The sequence below is a fragment of the Lagopus leucura genome, unplaced genomic scaffold (assembly GCF_019238085.1).
Source record: "Lagopus leucura isolate 7727_CA_CO unplaced genomic scaffold, USGS_WTPT01 Super-Scaffold_100157, whole genome shotgun sequence".
Classification (NCBI taxonomy): domain Eukaryota; kingdom Metazoa; phylum Chordata; class Aves; order Galliformes; family Phasianidae; genus Lagopus; species Lagopus leucura.
The window spans coordinates 32,266,979-32,293,961 of record NW_024962334.1 but is presented as its reverse complement, the minus strand read 5'-3'; the positions used below and the strand labels follow the sequence as shown (position 1 = coordinate 32,293,961).

The window sequence follows — 26,983 nt, the reverse complement described above, 5'->3', positions numbered from 1 at the left end:
TCAGAGAACACTCCCCTAGTTAGGTCAGACTTTGATGAGAATTGATGGACATGAAGCCCTAGGATCTGAGCATTTCCTTCTTTGCTAAATGACAGTATGAAAAAGGATATAACTTAAGCAGCAAAAGTACAGAATAGTCACTGATTGAAACTGTATTAAGTTCCCCTAAGAATACAATAAACAGTCAGAAATCTCTACAAGGAATTTGCGTTTTCTTTGGCAAGTTAGACATTGCAAGGTGGCCCAAGAATATCTTCAAATTTGTATAAAGATTGTTCCCTGTTCAAAGAGGAAGATAAATAATATAAACTCATTATTACTTGGGGATCACCACCAATTATGAATATCAATCAATTTAACCTGTGTTGGTATTCTAGCATGCAAAAAAAACAAAGGAAAACACACTGGAATATTCTCAGCTACGTACACATACAATGAAAATATGAAAGAACTGCAGTAAGAAGATTTTTGAGAATAATTTCCTTAAACAATTACAGAATTTAAAAACAGCACTATTTAAACTCATCAGCAATACTTCAGTAAGAGCTGGGTGTAGGATATGAATCCTTCATCTCCGGTTTCGTAAGGAAGAAATTCCAGGATTACTGCATTCAACATGCTATATTACAGAACTTTCTACCTGTATCAAACACAATGTTATAGTGAGTTGAACAGAATATGATGATTAAAATATTTTTTGCCTCCACATGAAAGCTCAATAAGAACAACTTGGCGAAAGGGAAAGCTACCAAGAAACTGTAATTGCTCAGTATCTCAAAATTTTCCAACATGGTCAGTTTTTCCTTTTCCTCTGTGTAAAATTCATGTTTGTTTCTAAATAACAAAAGCAGAGAGGGCAAAAAGTGTAAATATAAAGTCAGCATAAGTTGCTTTAGGTGAGATTCTGCACTGTCATGGTTCGGCCATATACAGTGACTAATGTGATTAAGTAGTTGTCTTCCTTATACTTCTGTGACAAGGAATACTTTACTGTTAAAAATGTTAATACAAAAGCAAATTTTATTGATCATCCTCATTTACTATTAGTCCAATCCAACACAACATTTATTTCCCAAAGCAATTATAGCTTTATTAACTATACCTCAATTCAGTATATATTTGCTTTTAGCTGCATTTTTTGAACACAAGTTAGTTGTTGGAAAGGGAGATCTGATGAAATGGTTTTATCCCACTTCACAGGAACCTGTGTCTTAAAACCAATTAGTCAAATGACAAAATCCAGTTCAGTGTTATGAAAGGTAACAACCTCAAGCAACTCCTTTACCTTGTATAAAATCAGTAACCTTCTCAACTGCTACCAGAATACTATCTTTTGGTCTTCAGTTAAAAGTCCCTCTTAACATTTCCCTAAAATTTTCATGATTTTCCCAAATTGACAAGTCAGTAGATCATGCTTTATACTCACCATATGCAGCTAGAACAATGAATCACAGAATCATTAGGGTTGGAAAAGATCTCCAAGATGATCTAGTCCAACCATCCACCTACCACCAATATTGCCCACTAAACTATGTTCCTAAGTACTACATCTACCCTTTCTTTAAACACCTCCAGGGACAGCGATTCCACTACTTCCCTTGACAGCCTGCTCCAAAGCCTAACTGGTCTTTCCAAGAAGAAACTCTTCCTAACATCCAAACTGAACCTACCTTGAAGTAACTTGAGACCATTCCCTCTCATCCTATTGCTAGTTACCTGGGAGAAAGACTGAACTCCACCTTACCACAACCTCCTTTCAGGCTGTCATAGAGAGTGGTAAATTGTCCCTGGAGCCTCCTCTTCTCCAGACTGAACAATTCAAGTTCCCTTAACCACTGCGCATAAGACTTGTGCTCCAGACCCTTCACCAGTTTCATTGCCTTTCTGTGGGCAGGCTCCAGGGCCTCAATGTCTTCTTTGTAGTGAGGGGCCCAAAACTGAACACAGTATTCAAGATGCAGTTTCAGATACAGATTCGAATAACCAAGCTCTCAGCCTAGCATTTTTATATGGGCTTGAAAACTATATTGTTCAACAAGTACACAAACAACCAATGGAAAAGTCTGGAATGAAAAGCAATGAGAAAAAGTAGAATTTAAACAGCTGCATTAACTATTGACTTATTGGAAGGCAACAAGTTTTTCTTACAGTTCCACATAATCAGAAACGCCTCCTTAAAAGACAAACCATAAATAGAGAACTGGTAAATACTGCACTCATACTCAATTAAAAAGATAGCTATTAGAAGACAACAAAGTAATAGTGTAACGTGCAATACATTATGCTGCAAATATATGCAATAGTAAGCATCTGCAGAAAAAAAAGTTGAAAACCACATAGAATATTAAATTGTACCATTATCTTAATTGCAGTAAAGTCCTTAAAAGAAATAGAAAGATCTTTAAAGTAAACACAGACAAATAATAAAAAAACTTTTCATCTGGTATTAGCCATCATCCTTAACTTCTGCCATGAGTTCTGTCGGATGTGAGCATTATACCTCTGCAGCTGTTATCTGAGTAATAGCGGATTCATGCAGCTGAAGAAAATTTGCCTGGAGCTTTCCTTCCCTGAATTTACTTTCTATGTCCTCAGATAACCTGCATGGAAATGCAGGTGATGTTTTCCCATAGTATTATCTACCAGAGTCAATTCAGTTTGAGTTTAATGTCTTGAATCGAAAATAGTGTCTCTTTAATGTCTTTGTCCTGAATAAATGCAGCATACAGGTGCAGGACAGTGTTACTGCAGTTCTATATTCAAAAATCACTTTGGCCTGGTGAGAGCAGGGAAAACAAGTGAAAGACTGTGGGCCCAAAGTGATGATCTCTAGAAAGAGATTAAATAAACAAGCATATTTAAAAATGAGATATTTTGAATAAAATAATATAATGAAAATGAATTATTTATAAAAAATAAATAAACTGAAAAGGGGTAAAAAGGGAAAAGGGGTAAACAAAAAGAAAATAAAGACAGAGGGCGGTGATTAATGATTCTGTGTTCAGTGGAAGCTGGTAACTAGCGACGTCCCCCAGGGGTCTGTCTTGGGACTGGTGCTCTTCAACTTCTTTATCAATGACATAAATGACGGAATTGAGTGCATCCTCAGCAAGTTTGCTGATGACACCAAGGTGAGTGGTGTGGTTGACACAGTGGAAGGAAGGGATGCCATTCAGAGGAACTTCAACAGGCTTGAAACGTGGGCCTGGGTGAACCTGATGAGGTTCAACATGGCAAAGTGCAGAGTTTTGCACTTGGGCCAGAGGAATCCCAGGTATTTATAGAGACAGGAAGAAGGGGTCCTTGAGAGTGGCCCTACAGAAAAGGATGTGTGGGTCCTATAGATGAAAAACTTAACATGAGCCAGCAGTGTGCCCTCGCAGCTCAGAAAGCAAATGGTATTCTGGGCTCCATCATAAAAGGGGTCGCCAGCAGGGACAGGGAGGTGACTACATCTCTATACTCTGGTCTTGTGAGGCCCCATCTGGAGTACTGCATCCAGGTCTGCAGCCTCCAGTACAAGAAAGACAGAGAGCTGTTGAGAGGGTCCAGATGAGTGCCACAAAGGTAACTGGGTCCCGGAGCACCTCCCCTATGAAGACAGGCTGAGGGAGATGGACTTGTTCATCCTGGAGAAAAGAAGGCTGTGGGGTGACCTCACTGCAGACTTTCAGTGCCTAAAGGGAGCCTATAAACAGGATGGGAGTCAACTCTTTGAAAGGGTTGATAACTGCAGGACAAGGAGAAATGGTTTTAAGATGAGGGAGGGAAGATATAGGTTGGATGTCAGGGGGAAGTTCTTTTCTATGAAGTGGTGAGGTGCTGGAAAAGGCTGCCAAGAGAGGTTGTGGATGCCCAGTCCCTGGAGAGGTTCAAGGTCAGGTTGGATGGGGCCCTGAGCAGCCTGGTCTAATATTAAATGGGGAGGTGGTGGCCCTGTCTGTGGCAGCGGATTGGAGATTCATGATCCTTGAATTCCCTTCCAACCTGGGCCAATCTTGTGATTCTGTGACTGGCAGTGAAATTCATTGTTAAGTGACAGAGAATACCACCATCCAACTTCACTGAGGTGAAAATCCTGCCTCTACCACTACTAAGAAGTGACCACAAAGGATGTATATTTGCAAAACAGTCTTCTAAACAGGAAATATTAGAAACATTAGGAGGATGCATCATGTCCCTCTTTTGGATCTTCCTCCACATCTCATTGATAGTGTTGAAGACAGGATACAAGTCAAAGTTGAACTTAATTATTATCCACAATGTCTATTCCTATGTTCTTAAAGATAATGTAGTTAATCTTTTATTAAGTTGTTAAAAACAAGAAACTTGTTCTCTATAAAAATTAAGCAAACAATCGCTAGATCTCCCTGTTCATTGCACAGTAGTCAGACTAGATGACCTTTTAAAGGTCCTTCCAACTCAAATGACTCTAAGAAATTTTAGCCATGGATATAAGCATTTCAAATGTGCTAAAATCCTTGTCTCTGCATACAAGCAGAGAAGTCTAGAAGTCCAAATTTTTGCACTGATCAACGCAGTAATTTGAACTGACTTATTTATATAGTTAGACCACAGAGCACTTTACACAGCCCTTATTCTGTTCTGGAGGGAGTACATTTCATATTTTGATTTCTAAGTCCACATTTCAAGCAATGATCCAAACAGATAATACTGTTAAATAGTGCCTGTAAGTTGGAAACCTCAGGAAATAATGCAGGTTTTTTGGTCCAGGACAAGCAAAAATTGCTGATATAGAAAAGATGGGGTACTACAAGGATGAATTTAGATCATTATCTTAAACTGGTGAATCTACAAAGTTCACAAAATATATTTGAGTTACAACAAGAAATTGTCCCTGATGTCTTTTCTTTTTTTCCTGAGATTTTAGTAGCTTTTTTTATTATATCCATCATAAAAGTGTTTTGGAACATACTTGACAATCAAAACCAGAACTTTTAGAATTTCCAATGTTGCCACAGGGAGTTGCATCTACCATTAAGTAGATAGAGCCTGAAAACATAAAAAAATAAGGAATAGGAAATCTCAGATAGTGTTCCTCTTGGGGTAATCTTCATATAAAGCTGAACTTTAAAATACAAATCACATTTGCAATAAATATCTATGACTGTTTTTGACAGAAGTAGGGAGCCAATAGCATGCACTGTAAAGACTTGGACATTTCTCAGGGTATATCTGGAAACCATTACCCATGTTTTTCCAGCTCATCTTACAGACAGTGCACAGTGTAGTGTTTTGTTTTGTTTTTTTTTTTAGGTTTTATATAGTCTCACCAGTGTTATATCCCAGTGCTGGAGCAGTGCTTAAGGATACCCTAAAGGGGAAGGCTGCTCATTAGTGGCAGTAACAAAGTAAAGCAGCTCACATAAATTAACAATCCATTCTCTCAGTATTCCTTGACTTCAGGAAATATTAATTTTGTTTTATTCATCAGACAGAAGAGATATAAAATGACTTGCTATGGCCATTCAAGGAGTAGGCCAAGGAACAAAATCCATCTCCTAAATTCTTTCTTGGGAGTTTAAATTTCAGCAGCTTTGGTGATAGATGTGGAAGGAGGTCTGTTCTATCAGAGAGAGCTGCTTCTTTGCCTTTCACATCCAAGCAATTATTGTGAATGAACAGGATCAGTGCTTTTAAAAGCAGTGCTTACCTTGGAGACAGAGTAATCCATCCCCATCAGAACACTATAATTTTGGCAGCATTTTTTCCTAAGTCTTATTCCTATATGCAATAAGTGAGGATGATGTTAATAATGGTATCAATGTTCATATCATAACACAAGGGAACAAGATAAGTATGGTGCCTAAACAGTAGCTCTCACAGTAGGGATTCCCATTAGCTAAAAAACATTAGAGCCATCCCTGTGTACTTCTTGTTTACCTTAACACAGTGTATTTGTACCTACTCTCAATTTTTTTTACAATAACTATCTTTTACAAGTAAATATTGATAAATAAATCCCACTGAATTGAACAGGATATTGTCTAAACATACATGGCAGAACATAGGCCTTATAGATTCACAAGTATTAACTTATTACTTCAAAAGTCACATTATAAAAATAATTTTATCAACATTTTTTTCATTTTTATCAACATTTCAAAATGCCGCTTAAAAACATGCTGAATTTTAACACATTAGTAAAATATCCATTCTGTTTCTATTGTGAAGGAGAGACAGAAATGAAGACACCACTGCCACATATTCTTTCAGGACTTAGACAGTTTTATCTTTACCAAGAACATACCTGTTGGAGGCAGTGTTGTGGATTCTGCTGGTAAAAACACCTGGGATGGTAAACACTCCTGAGATAATGTGATGTCATCAAGTGCTATGCCACCTTTGAGATCTGTTCCAATTATCCCTTCAAATATGACTTGGAAATCTTCTTTTCCATCTCCAACCAAGTCCAGTGCCTTGCTCTGCCAGAAATTTCCCTGGTTTCCAGTAAGAATAAGGAGGATTTTTTCATATTTTGACATAGTCATCTGGTAGACGATCAATGATCCAACTTGAGCTCCATACATATGGTAATAGAAAAATATCTGTAAGTAAGAGCAGTAGACTCTAGTATGCAGTAGGTGAGTTCAGAGATATTCTGCTATTGTATTTATCCTAATTTTTAAATGGAGTCATGTTAGCAGCACTTTGATTTAATTTTTCAAACAGAATTTAATATATGCACACAAAAATGACTTTTTGAACTATTCCATAAACCAAACTTGGAAGCCAGCATTACAATACTGTGACAGTTAAGACCGCATCTCTTTTAAAAAACTTGCATGTGAATGTAAAGGAAAGAGAATACTTGGTATAAAAAAAGAAAAAAAGAAAGAAGAAGAAGAAGAAAGAAAAGCATAGAAGACAGGAGTATTTTTTAAAACAGGAAGAAGAAACTTCTTCTGAGCAGTTTTCTATTGTTAAAAGTCTCTGTGATAGACTATAACTTATAACTAGAATATTATATAATCTACTATGGAAGAAAAAAGGGCGGCAGAAATACAAAATACTAGCGAAAATAAAAATAAGGGGTCATTGGATGAGAAAACAGTAAGATTTGAGTAAAAATGGGAAAAGAAATTACAAAATTCTAAGGTAAGAAAGAAATATAACATGAAAAATAAAACCACTGAAAAAATAAGCACCAATAACTATTCTCTGTTATTTTCAATTCAAGAGCAAAGAATTGCTTGTATTGCATTGGATTAAAACTTAATCTAATTCAATATTGCTTCTGACAAATATAGAATATTTGCAAGAATTATATATGACCATAAAAGAAGACAATTCATGTTATATTATGGAAGAACTTACCTACAAACTTCTTCCTAGTCTAATGCATAACACAAGCCAGAAAGAGTGAAAAATCTATCCTTACAAAAAATACTAGCAAATATTCTGATACCTCCGTAAATATTGTCGGATTATTTTGCCTTTATGTGTGACGAGCAAAATAATTAGCAAAATAGTAGCATGAATGTTGCTTTTAACCACAGTAGTTTCAAAATTCATTGCCCTAGATTCTAGTGTGACACAACACATGGATCACTGTTTCCATTTACTTTCAACTATAATAATTGACAGAAAGGAGTAAAACAGATTAAAACAAAGAAAGAAAACCAATTCAAAGCATGTACAAAATTGTGCTTTCTGCAAAATTCACTATATTTTCAACATATGGCATCTTCTAAGAGATGCGTTTTGCTAGCTGTCTTATGAAACAGAGAGATAATTTTAGCAAAGACTATAAACTAGAAAAACTTTTAATCCTGGTTTGCTAAGAAATTATCAAGCTCAAATCACAACAACATGCTGTAGTGCTTTGTAAAATAAAAGCTTTTTTTCTTTTTCTTTTTTTCTAAACAAGAAAACATCTGTCAGACAATATATTTTTTGTAGCTATATTTATTTTTGTAAGCAAGTTGTTACTGTATTTATACATATTTTCCTAATGAAAGCACAATCCTTTACGTAGTTGTAGGATACACAGGGCTGGTGCTGCATAATGCATATTATAAATTACATATTTCTTTCATTGTTTACTTTATTTAAGTCTCCTGCAGACTACTTACCTACAAAAATCATTCTTCTCCCAAAACTAGCAAAAAGATTCACATGTTCCTATGATTTCAAAGTGGAAATAAGATCAGGTTCTGATTCTTTCACAACATACTTGTTTTTAATCAGAAGTATCTCAGTAATTCTGTTTACCTTAGGAGTACTATATATATGTAACCTAGAAATCAAATTCTGCGCTCCTGCCAGTATTACATCCCCGCATACCTTGCATTTTTTATTCATCCTGCTTAACACAGGGCTAGAAATCCTAGCTTTGTGTCCTGGCAGCTGAAGTAAAGAATTCTTTATAAAAATGTAGTAGCCAGACACTTCTTGCAGTGTATGATCAGCAGCTGGTCCAGTACCCAGTTTAGTAGTACTGCTAGTTCTGAGGTGCCAGTCAAAATCATCATTTTCTTCTTGCTTCCAATCACAAAAATCAAACTCAAAATGACAGCGCCCAATAGTAGCACCTGAAAGATATTTGCAAACACATGAACTTTTTTTTCAGAAAGTTAATACACTGCTATCTTATACACAATTATCTGCCAAGAAAAAAAAAAATCAATAGAAAGAAAGGAAAAAGCATTCATGAATCTTACTAAGCAGAGCATTTTTTAGTGTTCTAGGATTTAATTATGGTATAGGATAAAACAGAATATATGTGAAATAAATGACCATGCTCTTACTAGTATAATCAACAGTGTTATAGGTATAACAACAACTAAATACAGCAATCTAAGTCTAGAGGTTCACACGCAGGGATCAATTGGATACTCCATAGAAAATCCAAGACATCTGCAGAAAACTATCCTTTTTTTGGAGGAACACTTAAAAAAAGAAAAAAGATATGAAATTCCTACATTTGCAGAAAAGAATCTCATCCAATTAAAAGAACAGAGCACTATAAAGACACATCCTCCATAGAGGTAAAATGTAATTGTAGGAATGTTAGTTTTGAGCTGAAACAAACCTCTAACTAGTTTATCATGTTTTCAGAATAATTCAAACATTTTATTGGCCAATATGCAGATTATCTTCATTTCTCCTTTAATTGTATTTAGTCTATGAAAAAAAGTCATAATTTTGATTGATTTTTATATGATACATGCAGGCTCTTTACTAGCTTTCCAGTTTTTAATCTCAAAACAGACAGTATGGTCAGTCAGTTGCCCACACAAATCAAGGTTAAGTCAATACACTACTCCGAAAGTCTTATCTGCCTATAAGTTTTCCTCTATATCTATAACTTTATTATAATGGTTACACCAATCAAACCTAAACTTGCTGAAATAAGCTGGGATTTTGCCAGAACTTTCAAAAGACTTTGACTGTGCCCTGAATATTATTACTATTATTTCTGGAAAGGAAAGAGCTTTGAAGATAAATTGAGGAACTGAATGGATCATCTGATCTGACAGTGTAAGGAATGACAAAAGGTTTCTCCTAAAATGTAAACAAAACCTGAACTTCTTCTAAAGTTCAGCCACATTAAAGTAGCTTTTTTTTTTTTTTTTTTTTTTAAACTGGAATCTTGTCAGAAGTCTCAGTAATGAAGCTGATGAGTTAACATTCATTAAGTCTATGCATGTATCTAAACAGCTCTCTTAAAGCTGAATTCAGGTGGAAGATTTTCTTTGTAGAGGCCATGTGCATGAATGAGGACTCAAACATTTTCTTAGAACTATGAACTATTAAGCAAAAAAGTAACTTTTTATATTGTTTTATAATATCACTACTTTTCATCATCTTTTTCTACAAGTAAAACTCATTCTTAAATGGTAGTGCTAATGAAAAAAACCCTTATGTGCTAAATACAATTACAATTTATGAAGAAATTGGTCATCATTTAAATGGAACTGCCCTTGTCTTTGGCCATATGACCATATTGCTATGTAATATTTCAGGGTCTTAGCTAAAGAAATTCCTTTAATTAGTTGCATAAGTTATGACTCTCTGTGCACATAACAAACATCTGCAGTAGTGATCCATGGAGGCTACTACTAAAATTTACATACTTTGGATAAGTCTAGAAGGCACATAGTTGGTCATGTTTTGTAAACGCAATTTACAGTCATAGCTATATACTGTTTCCTCCACATTCACTTGCTATTCTTTGCCCAATTGATGACTTTACCAGTCTTCTTAGTTTGAAGTTTTCAAGCTGTTGTTCAACAATAACAGCTCTTCTTTGATGTTTGCAAGGAATGAAAAAACATCACAAAGATCAGAAATCTGTGCTTCCTGTCATTATATTCTCTTCAGAGGCAGTCTCTATCGTGAAATAAACTGTGAAGAAATAACTAGTTTGTTTTTTTTTTTTTTAGTGGAAATACAAAATACAAAAAATAACCAATAAATAAATAACTGAAATTGGAGAAAGTAAAAACTTAAGGTCTAATTACTATCATTGTTACTGAAAATTCTAACAAATAGCTTAGAGATAAGACATCCCTGTTCTGGAAATCAATGAGAAGTCTATTAGTATGAAAAGCATCTAAAAATACAGCCCCTTTGCCATCTCCCTTCACTTTACAGTATATCACTGTTACTTTGTTCATATAATTGTATTCCCTGAGAAACTGATAAATTGTAAACATAACCTCAATAAGAATGAGGCAACTTCTAATAGCATAGCAAACAATGAAGATTTGTTTTTTTGAGCATTTTACAAAATCTTAGAGGAAAAAAAAAAGCATTAGTACTATATAAACAGCATATTTTTACCCATTTCTCTAGAGAAAAAAAAAAAATTGCTATTAAACACTATCTTTCTTCCCATTACTACAAATGCTGTTTCTTGATATCTCTTGTAAAACTAAAATTTTAAAACATTGAACATGAAATAATGAAATAACTAAGAGACCTCGCAATTCTCGAAATATCAAAGGAACCAGGTCCCCATTTCCCAAAGGTATTATGTTTGATATTTTTTTTCCACTCTTAGTGCATTCTTTTCATATGGAAAGCAGATTTTTATTGCACATTAAAGACCACTGCTTTCTGAATTATATTGAGAAATTCACTAATAGAATTTTTATTTTTCATCATATTATTTCAAACTAAACAATAGTAGTTTAAAATCCTTAAAAACCAAGGAATATAATTAAATTATTGCATATGTGTTTGCTGTTTTAAGTGATAGGCTGCCAGTGGTACTGAAGCATTCAAAATTCCCAACAGGCACATTTGTGATAACTATATATTAAAAAATAAATAAAAAATAAAAAATAATTTTTAAAAAGCCTATCATACTTACTGCAAATGGCAGGATTCTCATCTGAGTTATCTGCACAGTCATTTACAAAATCACACAGTTGATCCTTCGGAATACAGTACTTGTTGGCACATGTGAATTCCTCTAATGTGCAAGGTCTGCCTGAGATGAGCAAAGGGGAACAATCTTCAAAGGAGATATCATCCACTGCCACGTCTCCCATGTAACTGACACCACGTTTTGCCCTGAAAATAACCTAATAAAAATTACAAAAATATTAGAATAAAACACCAATTAGATATACTTGAAACATAAATAGAACAGACAACAATGGTAAACTAAGCCTGAAAAATATTAGTCTGTCACTAGTAATTCCCATGAATGTTAAATCTGAAATTCAATTAAAGGGCATCCAAGACAGAAGTAGTGGGCAATGTAACATTTTTAAATGTAGCATAGAATCATAGAATCATTTGAGTTGGAAAGGACCTTTAAAGGTCATCTAGTCTAGGATAGGTAGAATATGTTTATGTGGCAAAAAGGGAAACAATAGGGAAATGCAGAAGATAAAAGTATCTAAAGCCAGTTTTCTGGAGAGCATGTGAAATACAAATACACACCTGAAAATCTGAACGAATTCCCAAGAACACTTCGGCTCTATTCCATTTTGGACCTTGACTGCCACTTTGAGTCCATAACGTAGAAGTCTTATTACCAGTTTTACAGAGTAGCTAAAAGGAAATTCAGGTCACAAAAAAGTTTTTCCATTACAAACTCACTCCATGTTTCTCAACTTTGTCCAAAGTATCTTCTATAATTTAATTATATACCACCATTAAATATCAGGTGCAAAGGGATTGGTTGATATAAACCACAGTTTGATTAAAATGATGCTTTAAAACTTTCTCATCTACTCACAAACACTTTCTGCTCAGGTATTTAACTGGACTAAGTTACCATTTAACTTAGCTGGAATGTCTAGTCACAAATAAAAAATGTTCAGCAAAAGGTCAAGATTCATTTGTAAAACATGAAAAACAAAATTAATTAACAAGTTACTGAAAAATGTAATAGTTTGTGCATCCATTAGACTGCTTTCAATTGCTCCATCTAAGTTCCAAGAAAAATGTTATGCCTTGATTCTGTATCAAACTTTTTTTCTCTTCTACAGAAAAACAAAGAAACAAAAAAACTTATTCTTTCCTTCTAACATCCGCAGTTTATCTTTATGAACAACAGAAGACTATTGTAAAAACCTGTTGAACTAGAGAAAGCTAATACTTCAACATTAGCACAAAATCCTCAGTATTCTTTGCTACAACGTCTTGAACATCCAGATTCAACTGAGCTAAAAATAACAGCAAGATGGGAGTGTGATGAAGTACGTTAAGTCTTGTTTCCAGGCAACATTCACAGAGATAGACATCAGTTCACCAGTTGCCTGCACCAGTTCTGCTTTCAAGGATTTATTGCTACTCTGCATAATCTTCTTAGGGCAGCCCCAACATTCTTTATCTTAATGAAAAAAAGGACTTTGAAAATTTTCGCAGTCCCAAGAGTTTGTATCATATTCCATAACAGGTAAGCTTTGGCAAGCAAATAGCAGATCCTGGAAGCTGAAGAGCTTCCAGTCCAGAGGAAAAAAGAAACAGGTGTAATATTTTGAATAGAATAGAAAAACAAAGTGACATCTGGCTTTATAGACAAGAAAAACTGCTACAAAAAAGATGAATTTTAAGGAAAAAAAGATAAAAATAGAGAAAAACGGGTTTCATGTATTATTTAAGATGATTATGGAGTGCTGAATAATAGATTTTTCTTACTCTTATGCAGATACTGTATAGGTATATCTATATAGACACATGAGATTATATAGAGAGCAATACATACAATTTCACACAGACTTTAAATTATTTACAAAATTATAAATCCAATTCCTTTATCAGAAGTTCATGTGTTCTCTGATATCATGCTGAATGTTGTAATTCTATGGTGAAACATGGCCATAAATTTAAGTCCCATCAAAATTTAGGCCTTCTCTTAAACCCTAATCTAACCGAAAGACCTGTGCATTTAAATTACTTAGCAAGTTACTGAAAACTGACTGCTAATTCTTTGTTAAAGTTATCCATGCCAAGTCAGAGAGCAGAAAGTGAAGTAAAATAGTTCCAGCTAATATTCAAGTGTAGGTTGCACAATAATGCAACAACTTATAGGTGTTTAACTTATAGAACCACGAAAAGACATTCATGCATTTGAATAGCAGGAGTCTTCAATATATCCTAGGCAACATTTCATGCCACGGATGTAAACTAACATGCAAAAATCCAAACTTATGAATTAAATAAAAAGCGGTAGGCATGGGAGAGAAGACTAATAAAAGTAGTAACAAATCTGCAGTGTTCAACCACAGAAGATTCACATTCATGTAAGACTTACAAAACTTAAAAGAAAATAAATTATCTAAATAATTTTATATTCCACATTATTTCTACACTTATAGTTAATTGAATAATTAAGCAATTGTAGTAAGACAACAATTAATGTTTAAAATACAGTGAGTTTGTGATTTGGCTTTGGTATATCTTAAAAATTGATTAAGCTGTAGATGGAAAAAAATCAATTAAATAATAGAGTGAAATTGTGGTCTCCTACTAGAAACTATAGAATCACAGAACAAAAAGAGTTGGAAAATACCATTAAGATCATTCAGTGTGACCATCAGCCCATCCTCATCATGCCCGCAGACCCACATCCCCCAGCGCAACATCTCCATGTTTCTTGAACAACTCCAGGGACTGTGACTCCACCACCTCCCCGGCAGCCTGTGACAGTTCCCTGCCACTCTTTCTGAAAAGAAATTTTTCCTAATACTCAACTTGAATCTCCCTGGCACAACTTACGGTCATTATCTACATTGTTACCTGGCTGTGGAACTGAGAAAAAAAAAACATTTTTCTTTCACGGTGCCACCTTGCTACTGTGATTAACTAAGCTGTTTATTTGTGTAAAACTATCTGTGGACATGCTTCTAAGTAGCGTGGCTTCCCACACTCTAAAGAAAATCTGGGACCTTACAGCAAATGCAAAGAGGCCACAATTCACTGATCTGTTCCAAATCTTTAAGCTAAGGGTGAGCCATCTTTATGCCCTTTTCTCCAACTAATTCTGATAAACTAAAATCTGAGCACTTGTTGATGTCCTAGCAAGATCTCTATTTTCTCATGGGAGAAAAAAATAAATTAATTGTTTAATAGTAGGTTAAGAATATATAAGGTGTGCTTCCTCTGAGCAACTAGCTAATCATATACACAGGCTGGAGAACACCATATCTTAGTTTTTTAATATCACACATTTTAGTTTAATTGGCCACATTATTTTGAGTATTTCAAAAATCCATCTCTGATGCTGTAAATTACTGTATAACACTCATGGGAACTTGCATGATTGTTACTCTGATGCGTGGAGAACAATATTCTTGCTTTATTCAGTCACTTTGCAGTGACATTTTTTATCTATAAGCTGCTGAACAAAACAGATATCCTATCAATAAATATTTTGATTTTAACTGGAGTGAAGAAAAGGGTATGAATAAAAAAGTTTGTTATTGTTCAGTCATAGAAATAGAAGTATGATTAATCTTTGAGAAATAAATGTTACACTTTCAAATGAATAACATAGCAATAAGAAGTTTCTAAAAAATGTCAAAATGAATTTTCATACAATTACTTTTTTTTTCAAACTCCTACATTCATCCAAAAACCTAAATTTCCAAATATCTATTGCTGTTTTTCAGTGTCAAGAGTTATTATGCATTTCAAGGCTTTTTTCTTGTACCGAAATTCCAGACTTGGCACATGCTTAAAGATCATCATTTTAGTTTGTTGTAAAATGTTTTTCACAGCATACTCAAGCTAATGCTTCCCTCCAATCAAAACATATTGAGAGCAGTAAAGCATTAGCAATTGCTCATTTTCATTAACTGACAGCCTGGACTCTAATGAAACTAAATGACAAGGCATTAATTTCCTCCCATAAATTTCAGACAGTAAGAATGAAGGAAAACAAATACACCTCCATACCTCCAGAGAGCCTATTGTTGAACCATTCATGTGGTTCCAAAATGTAATTTTGCATTGGGGTCCTGTAAAGGAAATGACTGGTGTAACAATATCAGCAGTGCGACCATATTCTCCATTTGAGCTGTCAGCAAACAGATACATGCCTTCTTCAGTATTCCTGTCCAGAGAGAAAAGGTTTTCTTTATTAAAAAAAAAGAAAAAATAAAATAAAATAAAGTTGCAGTTGCATTAAAGTGGTAATATTTCCTTTACATGTATTACATTTACTATCTGGGTACCTGGATGCCTTTTAATTCATCAATGCATTGCCAGAATGGCACAGAATCCCTTGAAAAGGCATTTGGTACTTTTGTATCATATCTGAACAAAGAAAATCACAGAGCTAAGTCTTCCTTTACACAGGGTCAGATATCTGAGCCTGGAGGGACTTTTAGTCCCTTACATCAGCAAAATCAGTGACCTACTCAAAGCCGGTGTACATATGGACATCCTCCTGGCTTGGAGGTAAAATATTTCAAGACACTGGATGAAATTCTCTATGCTGAGAAAGATGACACTGCCTTTGTGGTGTGGATCAGACTTTGAGTGTATACAGAGAGACAGTTTTAGGGTTTCAGGTTGCTGAGATTAAGTTCCTAAAAAAGTTGCCTTTCAAAGACAATGTAGCTGTTGACCAAATAAAAGATTCTGTTCTCTTTTACAGAGTTGCACAGAGATACTGCACAATCAGTGCTTCATTAAGCCATGAATGTTTCCAACAGGACCTTACAAACTTGATGATGGAACCTACGTTTTAAAAATTTCCTTACCTGAAATATCTTCATTAGAGTTTCTTGTATTTTCTGTTTGCCTGTTGGTGTATTTTTTTTTTCAATCTAGTAAAGTGTCTGAGAAATCTTGTTGCCAAATCTTTAAAAATCTTAAATATACATATTTTTTAATTTCTTCATTGCTTATCTGAAAATGACTCCTCTCATATTGCAATGCCTACACTGAACTCATGACCGATTATTTGAATGATTAAAAAAACCCCGAAGTTAGTGTATACAGGTTTATTACTGTAAACTTACAAAAATGGCAGATTAAATGTATTATGATAATTTGCATGTAGAAATAATTTTAAGAGTCAACTTATATTAATTATAGCCCATCACACAACATGGAGACTGATGAATTCTATCATTCAGTCACTTTAGGAGTAGAACATTCTAAACATATGACATAGAATAAAATAGGGTAGAAACAAGCAAAATTATATTTACACAGCAATTTTCTCTAAGGATTTGAAATCCTTTAATAAATTCATTAATCCTTAGAATCACAGGTGGAAGAACTTTTGACAGATTGACAGACTGCAAACAGCCTAATCTTCCTGGATATCTGAGGGTAAAATTTCACCAGTATCTCCTTATCTTTTCTATAACCTTTGGCTGATCTTAAGCATGTATTTAAATGAAAATCTTTTTCCATCTCTTCCTCTTTCTCGACAATTGGATGTAAAAATTTTGCTTCATAGGAAAATTAAAATCTAGTAATAGCAATTGATTAAAAAAAAAAAAACAACAAACAAATAACAAAAAAAAACCAACTTTTGTCAAATAATTGCAAAACAACATCTAGGTCATTGTTACACAGAATACTGCTTCCATCTTCCCTGGTCTCGTATTTGAAAAATTAACAGTAGATCTGCTATAATCTTGGAAAACTAGAAAAAATATACTGAGAGGTGAAAATATTAGACAATTTTGATAGCAAAAGTAGTTTTGGTACAGAAATCCCAGGTTATTTCCTTCAGCAAGGTAACGTAATTATTAGAACTTCCATTGGTCAGAATAATGGGAGCACTTTTAATTACCTGCAATACAAACTTTTACTCATTATGCACTTCCTGGAGGCTTCCCAAAACCTTATCTAACATGTAAGACTGAGAGAATCATTCTCTTTGCAGTTATTAGGAAGGATGTGTGTAAAATAGTTTCAAAGGTAAAAAGGAATAGAAGTGGATTATTGCCATAACATGTCTATAGCATGGAAAGACGACTCACAGCTGTAAACTGCTGATATAATTGCTGTACTTAAATAGAGAGGGGAGTACTACTAAAATATCTCATAAAATGAAGGAATTTATGCAGGGAAAGATTACATTGTCTTGCAGACAGTTTCTTACATGTTAACACCAGATAAAATAAAGCACATTTTTAAAAATAGAAATGAAATACACGCAAGAAGTCATGATCAACAGTTTTACTACCACTTATAGAATAGAATAAACTACTCTGCAGGATTGTAATGTCATTTCTTATAAAAGAAATGCCCAAAATTTTTGAGCAAAAAATAACAAATCTTTTTCTAAGCCATGTAGAAGAGGATACTTTGAAGGAGTAAAAAATTTATAAATACTTCTTGAAGTGTGAGGCAAAACTGCACTTTGCAAAGATCAAACATTTTAATGGGCTGGGAATCATTGATAAAGACAAGAGCTGCCAGGGAGAAGAGTAATGATCTGGAATTCTGAATCCTCTCCACAATTTTATTTTTGTTTTCAGAAGCAAAAGACAGAAGTGGCCCTGAAGCTTTTCTTTTATTGCTGTATCATGGCAATGTAGACATCTTTATAATTACTGCATGAATTTACATAAGTAGCATAAGTATTTGCATATGAACTACTGCAAAAAATATGCTCAAAATATAGAAAAACATATACTTACCAAATTACCCGAAGGCTTGTATGACTCCAAAATAAAACAATTAAAATAGCTTTTCCTAACAAGCTGCAGTGACAGCTGAAAACTTTGACACATATACAGTTACAAATATTTCCAAATAATCTGCATTTGGTATTTTTTTTTTCTTTCTTTCTCTTCTTTCCTCTGAAGAAATCTATTCCTTCCAGGTAGGAATACTGAATTTCTTTTATTTTTATCTCATTTCTGATTTTTCTACCAGTCTTGTCTGGCAGTACAAGAATACTGAATTCTCTTCAGGTCTACAAAAATATTTTAAAATTCAGAATTTAATTGTCATCCGGGAATTCATGTCCTCAGTAGCCCAAGAATGCCCAAATTTCCCCAAAAAAGAACAAAATTTAAAACCAATATGAGAAGCAAAATCAGGGATTCCTGCACTGTGGCCTAAGAATGTTGTACAGTACTGAGAACAACATTCAAGGGGGCTGAGTTGAAAATAGAATGAAAAAGAAATCTGAAAACATACTCAATATTCTGGCTGTAAAAGCTGTTGCAAGTTCAGAACAGTCAGTGAGATCTGTTTGAATGAGCAACAGATTACAATCAACAGTATGATGAAAATTCAGACATCCATCTCTTACTTGCTGTCTTTGGATCTTTTTCCTGAAATTTGACCAAAATCACATCTCTATCTGGATAATTAAAGAACCTTGGGTGATACACTTCACTGGGTGATGCCTGTTGAGCAAAGGAGTGTGCGCAGTTGAAAAAAATGTTAAGGATGTATGGGAAAGTAAAGAGAAAGAGAAAGATCAGAAGAGGCTGGATGAATATGTTTCTGCTGTCTTCACTCCTCTGACTTACCTATGCTGTTATTTAAGTTCACACTTTCCTCATACTTCTAGTAATAGCTACTTGGTGCATTGCCCATCATGCACATTGTTTCTGCCAGAAGGCAGCACTTGATGTGGAAAAGAGAGAGTTTGAGGCCAGTGGCCAAGGTTTTATTCAAGATGTATAATGCTTGTGAATCTGAAGGAAATTTGGAAGATCATGCTTCTATAGTAGAGATGAAGAGAAAGGAGAATGAGAGAACATCACATTGTTTCTGTAGTATCTGTATTTGCTATGCATTCACTATCTGCACCAGAAATAGTTTGATTACTTATCTTTCAGTAGATTATATAGGATAGCCTATTACAAATCATAACATACAAACAGAACTTTTACAGCCTCTGTCTTAAAGTGACTTACATGTAACATATTCATTGGTTTCAAAAGGGCCCTTTCCTGAGCGAAGGATTGCAGCTGTGAAAATACTATTGCAGAAAAAGAATCAATATCACAACAGCTTAGGTTGGAAAGGAGCCTTCAGATCATCTAGTTGAAACCCTCTCCCTCGATAGGCAGGGACATCACCCACTAGACTGAACAAGTAAAATGGGTAAGTTCCATAAATCTTACAGGATAATGAGAACTCCAATAACTTAATCAATTCCACTGCATAGAAGAGGAAGATTTTCTGCATGAAACACTTCCAACCACTTAAATTCTAATAGGCTTTAAATAGACAATAACTCAAATCAATACTGAACAACTAGAAAGAATATATATATTTCAGGATTTTCAATGAAATTTAAAAATTTCTGTAAACTTTTCTTATAATAAAACTGAAAGGAATCAGAAGTCAGGAATGCAAATCCTTACTAATAGAATTTTGTGATAAATTTAATTTCAAATACTGGTAATTTCCAAAAGAAATAACATTTTGCTGTAATTTTAAAAATACTTTCTATCTAGTCACCTCCCATTTCATTAGCATTTAGCATTCATAAGTAATTAACTTAGAACAAAAAGTAGTACTGCCATGCCAACTGCCACGTCATAATGTAGACATACTCTTGGAAAATAATGTTTCAAGAGCTTCTGTTACAAAAGATATCTTTTAGCTATGTTTACAGAAAGTTGCCTATACATTTCTGACTTCCACAAATCTACTTCTTCTGAGTCATTTTGGATTAGTTTAATATTTCTTTTTTTTTTTTTTTTTTTTCCTTATGCCTTGCATGTGAAATTACTATAAACGGATCAAGCTCTTCTACTTTATTAATATTACAAGAGTCTCCTGCATCTCAAATATCTTATTTTCTCCTTGGACCAATGTTCATTTAGATATTTGCATCTGCAGATCCTCAGTCTTTCTTTAAACCTAGTTACCAAACTAGATTTCTGCACTAATAGGGACATAAAATCAGTGTTCTTTAAAAGTCATATAACTATGGTACATGAATTTACCGGTTTACCTCTCTACTATACTTTTCATTATTTGCTTATTATACTGTATGGCAGAGCTCTGGTACAGAAAATTTTGCAGGTGTTACTGTGAAAGCCTTATTGATCAGGAATTTCTTTGTCTCCCATGGGAAGAGTCTTTGTATCCCATGATTTTCTAATCAAAATCTCAAAGTCATCACTGCATCCCAAGCACATTTTAAAACTGGATCAGGTGCATGGATTGAGCAAAGCTTAGAATTGCCTTTTTAGCACTTACCAAATTCAATATTTTTCTCTAAAAAACATTTCCATACTTGCTTTGGATTCATTAAACACACACACAAAAACTGCTTTTAAATATGTAAATAAATTTACTGTTTTCCATCAGTTTCTCATCAACAAATGGCTTCCATGTCTTAACTGAATTACTTTGATGGCTGTGTATAATACTAGATTATTTTTCCAGAAACATTTATCTGAAATTTGCTACTAATGATATAAGGAGATGCTAACAAACAAATTATGCTAAAGTCAAATGATAATTTTAACCTGCAATCTAATAATACCTCAGACTTCTTTACTGAGGATGGCTTATTTCTCTGAAATGCTGGAACAGTCACCAAAAATTCAAAGTTGAGCTTCTTGTTCTACAGAGGAACAAGGGGAGACTGGAGACATTTTGCATTTCAGTGCAATGTTACGTTGATGTTTTTTTTTCAGAGTGCACTACAACTGCATGTCATCCTCATATTGTTAAAGAGCTGTAACCAGATGAAATATTATGTATTCTCAGATAGTACTTTAAAAACAGAGAGAAGAGGCAGGAGAGTAGAGAACTGGTGAAAGAATGGAAATCAGTAATACTAAAAGAAATGTATTTTAAAATGTTTAATGTTGTCTCATTACCTTTTTCCCCAAGTCTCTATTCTGATGTAACATTTACACATTCAACTCAAGAATCACAAGAACTGTACATACATAAGTACAATACACATGGGAGACAGTGGTAAACACATTCACTGTAGCACATACAGTAAGCTCCTCTTAGCATGGCTGAAATACTCCTTTCCTTTCATTTTCCATATTCTAGGTGGTACAATAACCACATTCTCAAAATAAGCTGTTGAGCCTGTAAGACTTAATTTTGCATTTTTCACTTCACTACAAATAGGGTTCTTAACTGAGATAGATAGATATGCACACACAGTTATCTAAATGATACTACTGAGAACAGCTCTATGGAGCATAAAAACATTACATAAAGCTCATACCTCTCTTTCACTTATATCTAAGTATAAGTACCTCTAGTGCTCTCAGCTATCATTAATCCGCTCAGAGTTTTAAAGATTTGTTTTAATGTATTGTAATTAATTTCTGCGCTGCCAAGAAATTCCTGCTTGAAAAAATAACAGTCAGCACAGCCTAAACAGAAGGAGACAGGAAGTTTAACATAAATAAATCATAATGAAACACATCAAACCCTTCAGACACTCATCAATACAAAATGACAAAAACAGAATTGGTGTAGTAAAAACTTCCTGTGGCATATTGTTATGAGGTATGATTTTGTATTCAGGATGTCATTTCTTTTGGCGAGGAAGATTTTTTTTGGTGCTTCTGGTTGGAATGTAGACAATTTGCCCATCAGCCATTTCAAATTTGTCCTATACATTTTAAACGCATTGAAGCTGTTTGGGGGATTGTCTCTGTAAAATAGGAATTCTGATTCAAGGATGCAAATTCGGAAAGTTTTCTTTTTCTTTTTTTAAAGTAAATTAATGAGAAAAAAAGCTGTAATTTCATTGCTGTTAGCACACTGTTAAGAAGTATATTGCTTGTTAAAATAGTAAGAGAAGCAGAAGTCTCCTCTAGAAGACTTCTAATTAAAAAGAAAAACAAAAAAAAACCAACACAAAAAACACAAAAAGCACACCCATGCTGTCCAGAGTATATCACAAACAAAGCTGTAGAGAAAAAACTGTAATTCTACAAATGAATCATAATTACTTTTTGTAGATTAATCTGTCACTATTAATCAGATAAGAATAAAAGAATACAAAGGGCCATGCAGATTTGGCTGGAGAACAGACTGGAAATTTATGTGTTTTTTACAGTAATAGAATGTAATCACAGCAGAGGAGAGACGATTGGAGGTAGTACGTCAGTGCTCAGTGCCCTGGGACAATTCTGTGTTTTGTGCTAGAGGGCCACACTCCCATAGTACAGCAATTGGAACCAGCATTAGCTAAAATTAGACTGGAGCTAATCAGTACTGATATACCATTTATAGTCAGCAGCACTGACATACCATTTATAGTCAGAGAGGAAAGCACTCAATGCTGAATAAACCTCAAATCTGATGCGCTTCAGATTTCATTCCGTTTCACTAGCTGAGCAGGACCTCATGGAAGTAGCAGTAGTAGTTTCAAAAACATTAGATCTCTTGCTCAGGCAAATCATAATTGCTGCATATTCCTGTATAGCTGTGCTTTTTGTAAGGATTGTTCATTTGCAAATTTTGAAAATCTCTATACTGAACTTATATATGTTTTTTCAAATATCACAACTACTCTTTGAAATCGCATAGTATGTTGGGTACATTAAGAGCAGAAATTGTATCACTGAATTAAGGTTTCCTTAAAATATCAGAAGGCTAAAGTAACAGATCTTCTGACATCCAGGAACTCAAGCCTAATTAATTTAGCAGAAAATAAGCATGCCTTTATAATTGAACATTAGAGCTAAGATGTTTTTAACTAGCCCAATCCCCTTTTCTACTTTTTGCTTTTTTCAGTCAGTGTCATTGTTCTCAGAAAATATCTGTTCAAACTCTCTCAAGATTTACCAACAGCACTTAAAACTACTGCAGCATTACCAACTCACAAAGCAAATGGCCTCAGAGATGAAAGACCTTGTGTTTTGATCATAACATACAAGTCACTGACTGTTAGTTGGATTTTCTCCATTGGAGATTTTAGCCTCATGGCTTCTGACTGACACAGAGCTAAGATTAATTCACGGTGTTTCCATGGCTCATCGGAACCTGCCACAACTCGTTAGCATTCTGTCATATCTCCATAAATCCTGTGAGGTTGAAAGCAAAGGGAAACAATGAGAATGAATTTTCTTCTCAAATAACTAAGCTCAGGGTGAAAAAGTCAATCTAATTTCTAATTACTTTAGGCATTAGCTTTAATTAGCAATTTCATACATTTCAGCACACTAAGGAATTGTACTTTGCTGTAAAAGCTGCTTAACAAATACATTTTTATTTAGCATCAAATGTCTAATACCTATGGTCTTTTTAATTGCCCTACTGTCACCCCAGATATTTACCAGCGTGCACAGTAAAGCAGCATTTATGATACTTTGCCAGTACTTTAATGAAGTAACACAAATTAGCCCTTATTTCACAGCCACTCTGAGAACAAACATACCTTATGCTGCACCTTGTTCAAAAAACACTGCAGAAGTAAACCTATTTTCTGTACCTTGATTATCTGAATGAATTGTCACAAACTTTTTTCCTGATCAATGATCTAATCAAGATTTCTAGAAAGGCTATAATTACTGTACAGTACTATCAATAAAATAATAAACACAACAGTGGTAATATGTTACATTGATCTTTTTGGATAGATAGGAAGACTAAATTTCTTTTTTTAAAAAATGGCTGAATCACCTATATGAGAGAATATGTCTCTAAGTGCTTGTAAGGCTAACAGAATTCATCTTCCTGTGACACCTACATAGCAAGTCACTCTAGGGAAAACATGAGAATATATGTACTTCTGAGAAATGAAACTGAGATCTTCTATGCTTTTAATGAGAGATCTGCACATAAGAACATGAATGTCTGAGGGTCAGCATCTAAACTTCACATAGACAGAACTATTGTTACATGAATCTAAGATTCAGATGAAATGACAAGTATAACAGTAGTAAAAAAGCCAGTTTAAGATACATAAATGAAAGAATATTAACTATCCTGAAGAAGACTTCATCAGGACATATGGAAGCCCAATCCCAGTATCACAAAAGGATTTTAAAAGCTTTTATATTTTGGGCTTAAAGTTCCTTGAACGATGAAGATGTCTGGAAAGAAAAACAAAGCACTAGTATGAAGTTAGTTGGAGGACAAGACAACTTGGAAAAAAACTCTCCTACAATGGTCAAGGAATTATTTGTCATTGCTGAGAGTGTTGAGAGAACAGAGATCACCAGCTACCTTTCTGGCAACACAGAAACTGGAGGAGAGGTGGCCTTTGTTCCTCCCTCTTCCTCCAGTTTAGAACTTCATTTTTTTTTTGCCTCTGATTTCCAGATTTGCACATCCTTCCATCCAGGCACTAGCAGGCTGATGCAGCAGTGATTTTCTACTTTTTGTTCTTATGAATTATTCTCATGTCCTTAGACCTGAGAATACTGTGACTGCGATGTATCTATTAAATCAGGTTTCCTACGGGGTAGGAATTACTACTTAAGAAACAGGAGTTAAGATAATTATTTTCTTTCATGTCTCATTTTATACCTTTCAGTTCCCTTTGAAAGGGGAAGAAAAAGAAAAGAAAAAATAGATGTAAAAGGAAAAAAAGACAAGAATAAAATTATAGATATCAGTGGAATTTCCCAATAACTACCCAGTAATATTCACACCCAAAGTTACCATCTAATCAGTGTTCAACATTTGCTGTAGATCATCACAGTGTGCTTCAATAGCCATAAAAGCATTTTAAGCAGAGAAAAACAAAGAAACAAAATATAACAGTAGGGAGATCCTGATGAAATATAGCTAGCTCTTAGCTTCTGTTACAAAAGTGTTACAGGGGAAAATATGCTGTAACAAAGAGTGCTAAATTGGGAGATTGTTGACTGAGCTGGCCATTTTTCCCTCTAATCCTTTGTTTTGTTCTTATTGCTATTGGCTTGGTTCTTAAATAAAAAGAAAGCCTCACTTTTAGTGTCAGCGCATCCCATCAAATATGAACGGACCAAAAAAATCTTTCAGCATGTAAGCCTGTCTCACGAACACTGATTCCTTGCACAGTGATTTTCAGGTCAAAGTTAATCAGGTCTCCGTCCCCTTCACACCAAATATTTCTTAACTGTACTGAAGAACAGTTTTGGAAACTACCTATGATTTGCCATGCACCAAAAATGTATTCAGTGTAATTTCAATGTTTCTTTTCTTATTACATCTCCGTCAGGGACAGTGACACAGAACAAAGGAGATCTGTGCATGTAATAAAAGGATGGGTTTTGTTATATTAATTGAAACAGTGTAAAAAAAATAAGTGCTTTTAAGTAGTTAAATTCAGTTTTCTTCCCTTTTCTTTTTTTTTTTTTTTTAAGAATTAGTGCCCTCTGGGACTACAATTTTTTCATCTACAGTGAAGTTCTTAGACTCTTAGCTCTCTTTTCAGCTGTCAAAAACTGTTTTAAAGTATATTACTTTGAAGACTTTAAATTTTCCTAAGGTAAATTCTGATAATGATTGTCTGAAAAGCAAGGCAGATGCGTTAAAAACAGTTATCAGGGGAGCTACTTACAGAGTAATAATTATTATGTGAGCATAGAATTTTTGTTCTATGTACTTCTTGGTTTTGCTTCATTAGATTTGATGACTTTTTAGGTATGAATTATCATATCAATTAAGTGCCTACAATGTTTTCAATTAACAGTTGTACCCAAATATCACTACTAATGTCAAAGAATTTGCTATTCCATTACCTAGATTTTCTCAAATGAAAATAACTATTTTCAGTTATCTTTTTGCTTTATGTCCATATTTAACCATATAGAGGTTAATATCTTCATTATTATGGCATTTAAACCCAACTGTGATAAGGAATTCCCATTTTCTAAGTGTTGAAACATGCCATAAGATTTCTATATTAATACACACCATAGTGGCCATTTCAGTATACAATGAAGGTCACCTAATTCTTTGCAAAACATTTATCAACATTTCTATAGCCCAAGCCCATGACTGTTGGGCAATCATAGCAGAATTCCATAACAGCTTCTGTTCCTCTAGGAGTTGGGGTTATATACAAGATGCCTAAGTCAATTTCTCAAATTGTTAACGTAATTCACTTAATGTAATTACAGGTTCAAATGTACACACCTCTCCCTTAAAATTCATCAGCCTATGTCTGAGTGGCCCAGATGTATAATCTATGAGAAACTGACAGTTTGAGTCTCCAGCTATTCACAGAAATTCTGCTGAAAGATCACTGTAAATTCATAGAATGGCTTGGATTGCAAGGGACCTCAAAGATCATCACATTCCAACCTTGTTGCCACAGGCAATGTTGCCAGCTGCTAGAACAATTACTAGACCAGGGCCCCATCCAACCTGGCCTTAAAGACCTCCAGGGGCATATTCATAATGTCTTTTGCAGCTTGTGCCAGCATCTCACCAGTATCTCAGTAAAAGCCTTCCTCCTGAAATCTAATCTAAATCTCCCTTCCTTTAGTTTAAAACCACTCCCCCTTGCCCTATCACTATATACCCCCATAAAAAGTTGATTTCCCTCATGTTTATATACTCCCTTTAAATATTAGAAGGGCACAGTGAGGTGTCCCCACAACCTCCGCTTTTCTATCTTCACAGGAGAGGTGTTTCAGCTCTTTGATCA

The 26,983-nt window shown here is 34.4% G+C and overlaps 1 protein-coding gene across 1 annotated transcript in view; it reads right to left on the bottom strand.

The window, feature by feature from the left end:
- MALRD1 (MAM and LDL receptor class A domain containing 1) overlaps nt 1–26,983 on the bottom strand; it is a 201,983-nt gene that overhangs the window by 110,827 nt on the left and 64,173 nt on the right. Inside the window, exons 21-25 of the mRNA XM_042889341.1 lie at nt 15,382–15,538; nt 11,920–12,030; nt 11,342–11,555; nt 8,308–8,555; nt 6,272–6,569 (exon numbers count right to left, since the gene is read on the bottom strand). Coding sequence (XP_042745275.1) covers nt 6,272–6,569; nt 8,308–8,555; nt 11,342–11,555; nt 11,920–12,030; nt 15,382–15,538 — 1,028 coding nt within the window. The remainder of the gene's footprint in view (nt 1–6,271; nt 6,570–8,307; nt 8,556–11,341; nt 11,556–11,919; nt 12,031–15,381; nt 15,539–26,983) is intronic.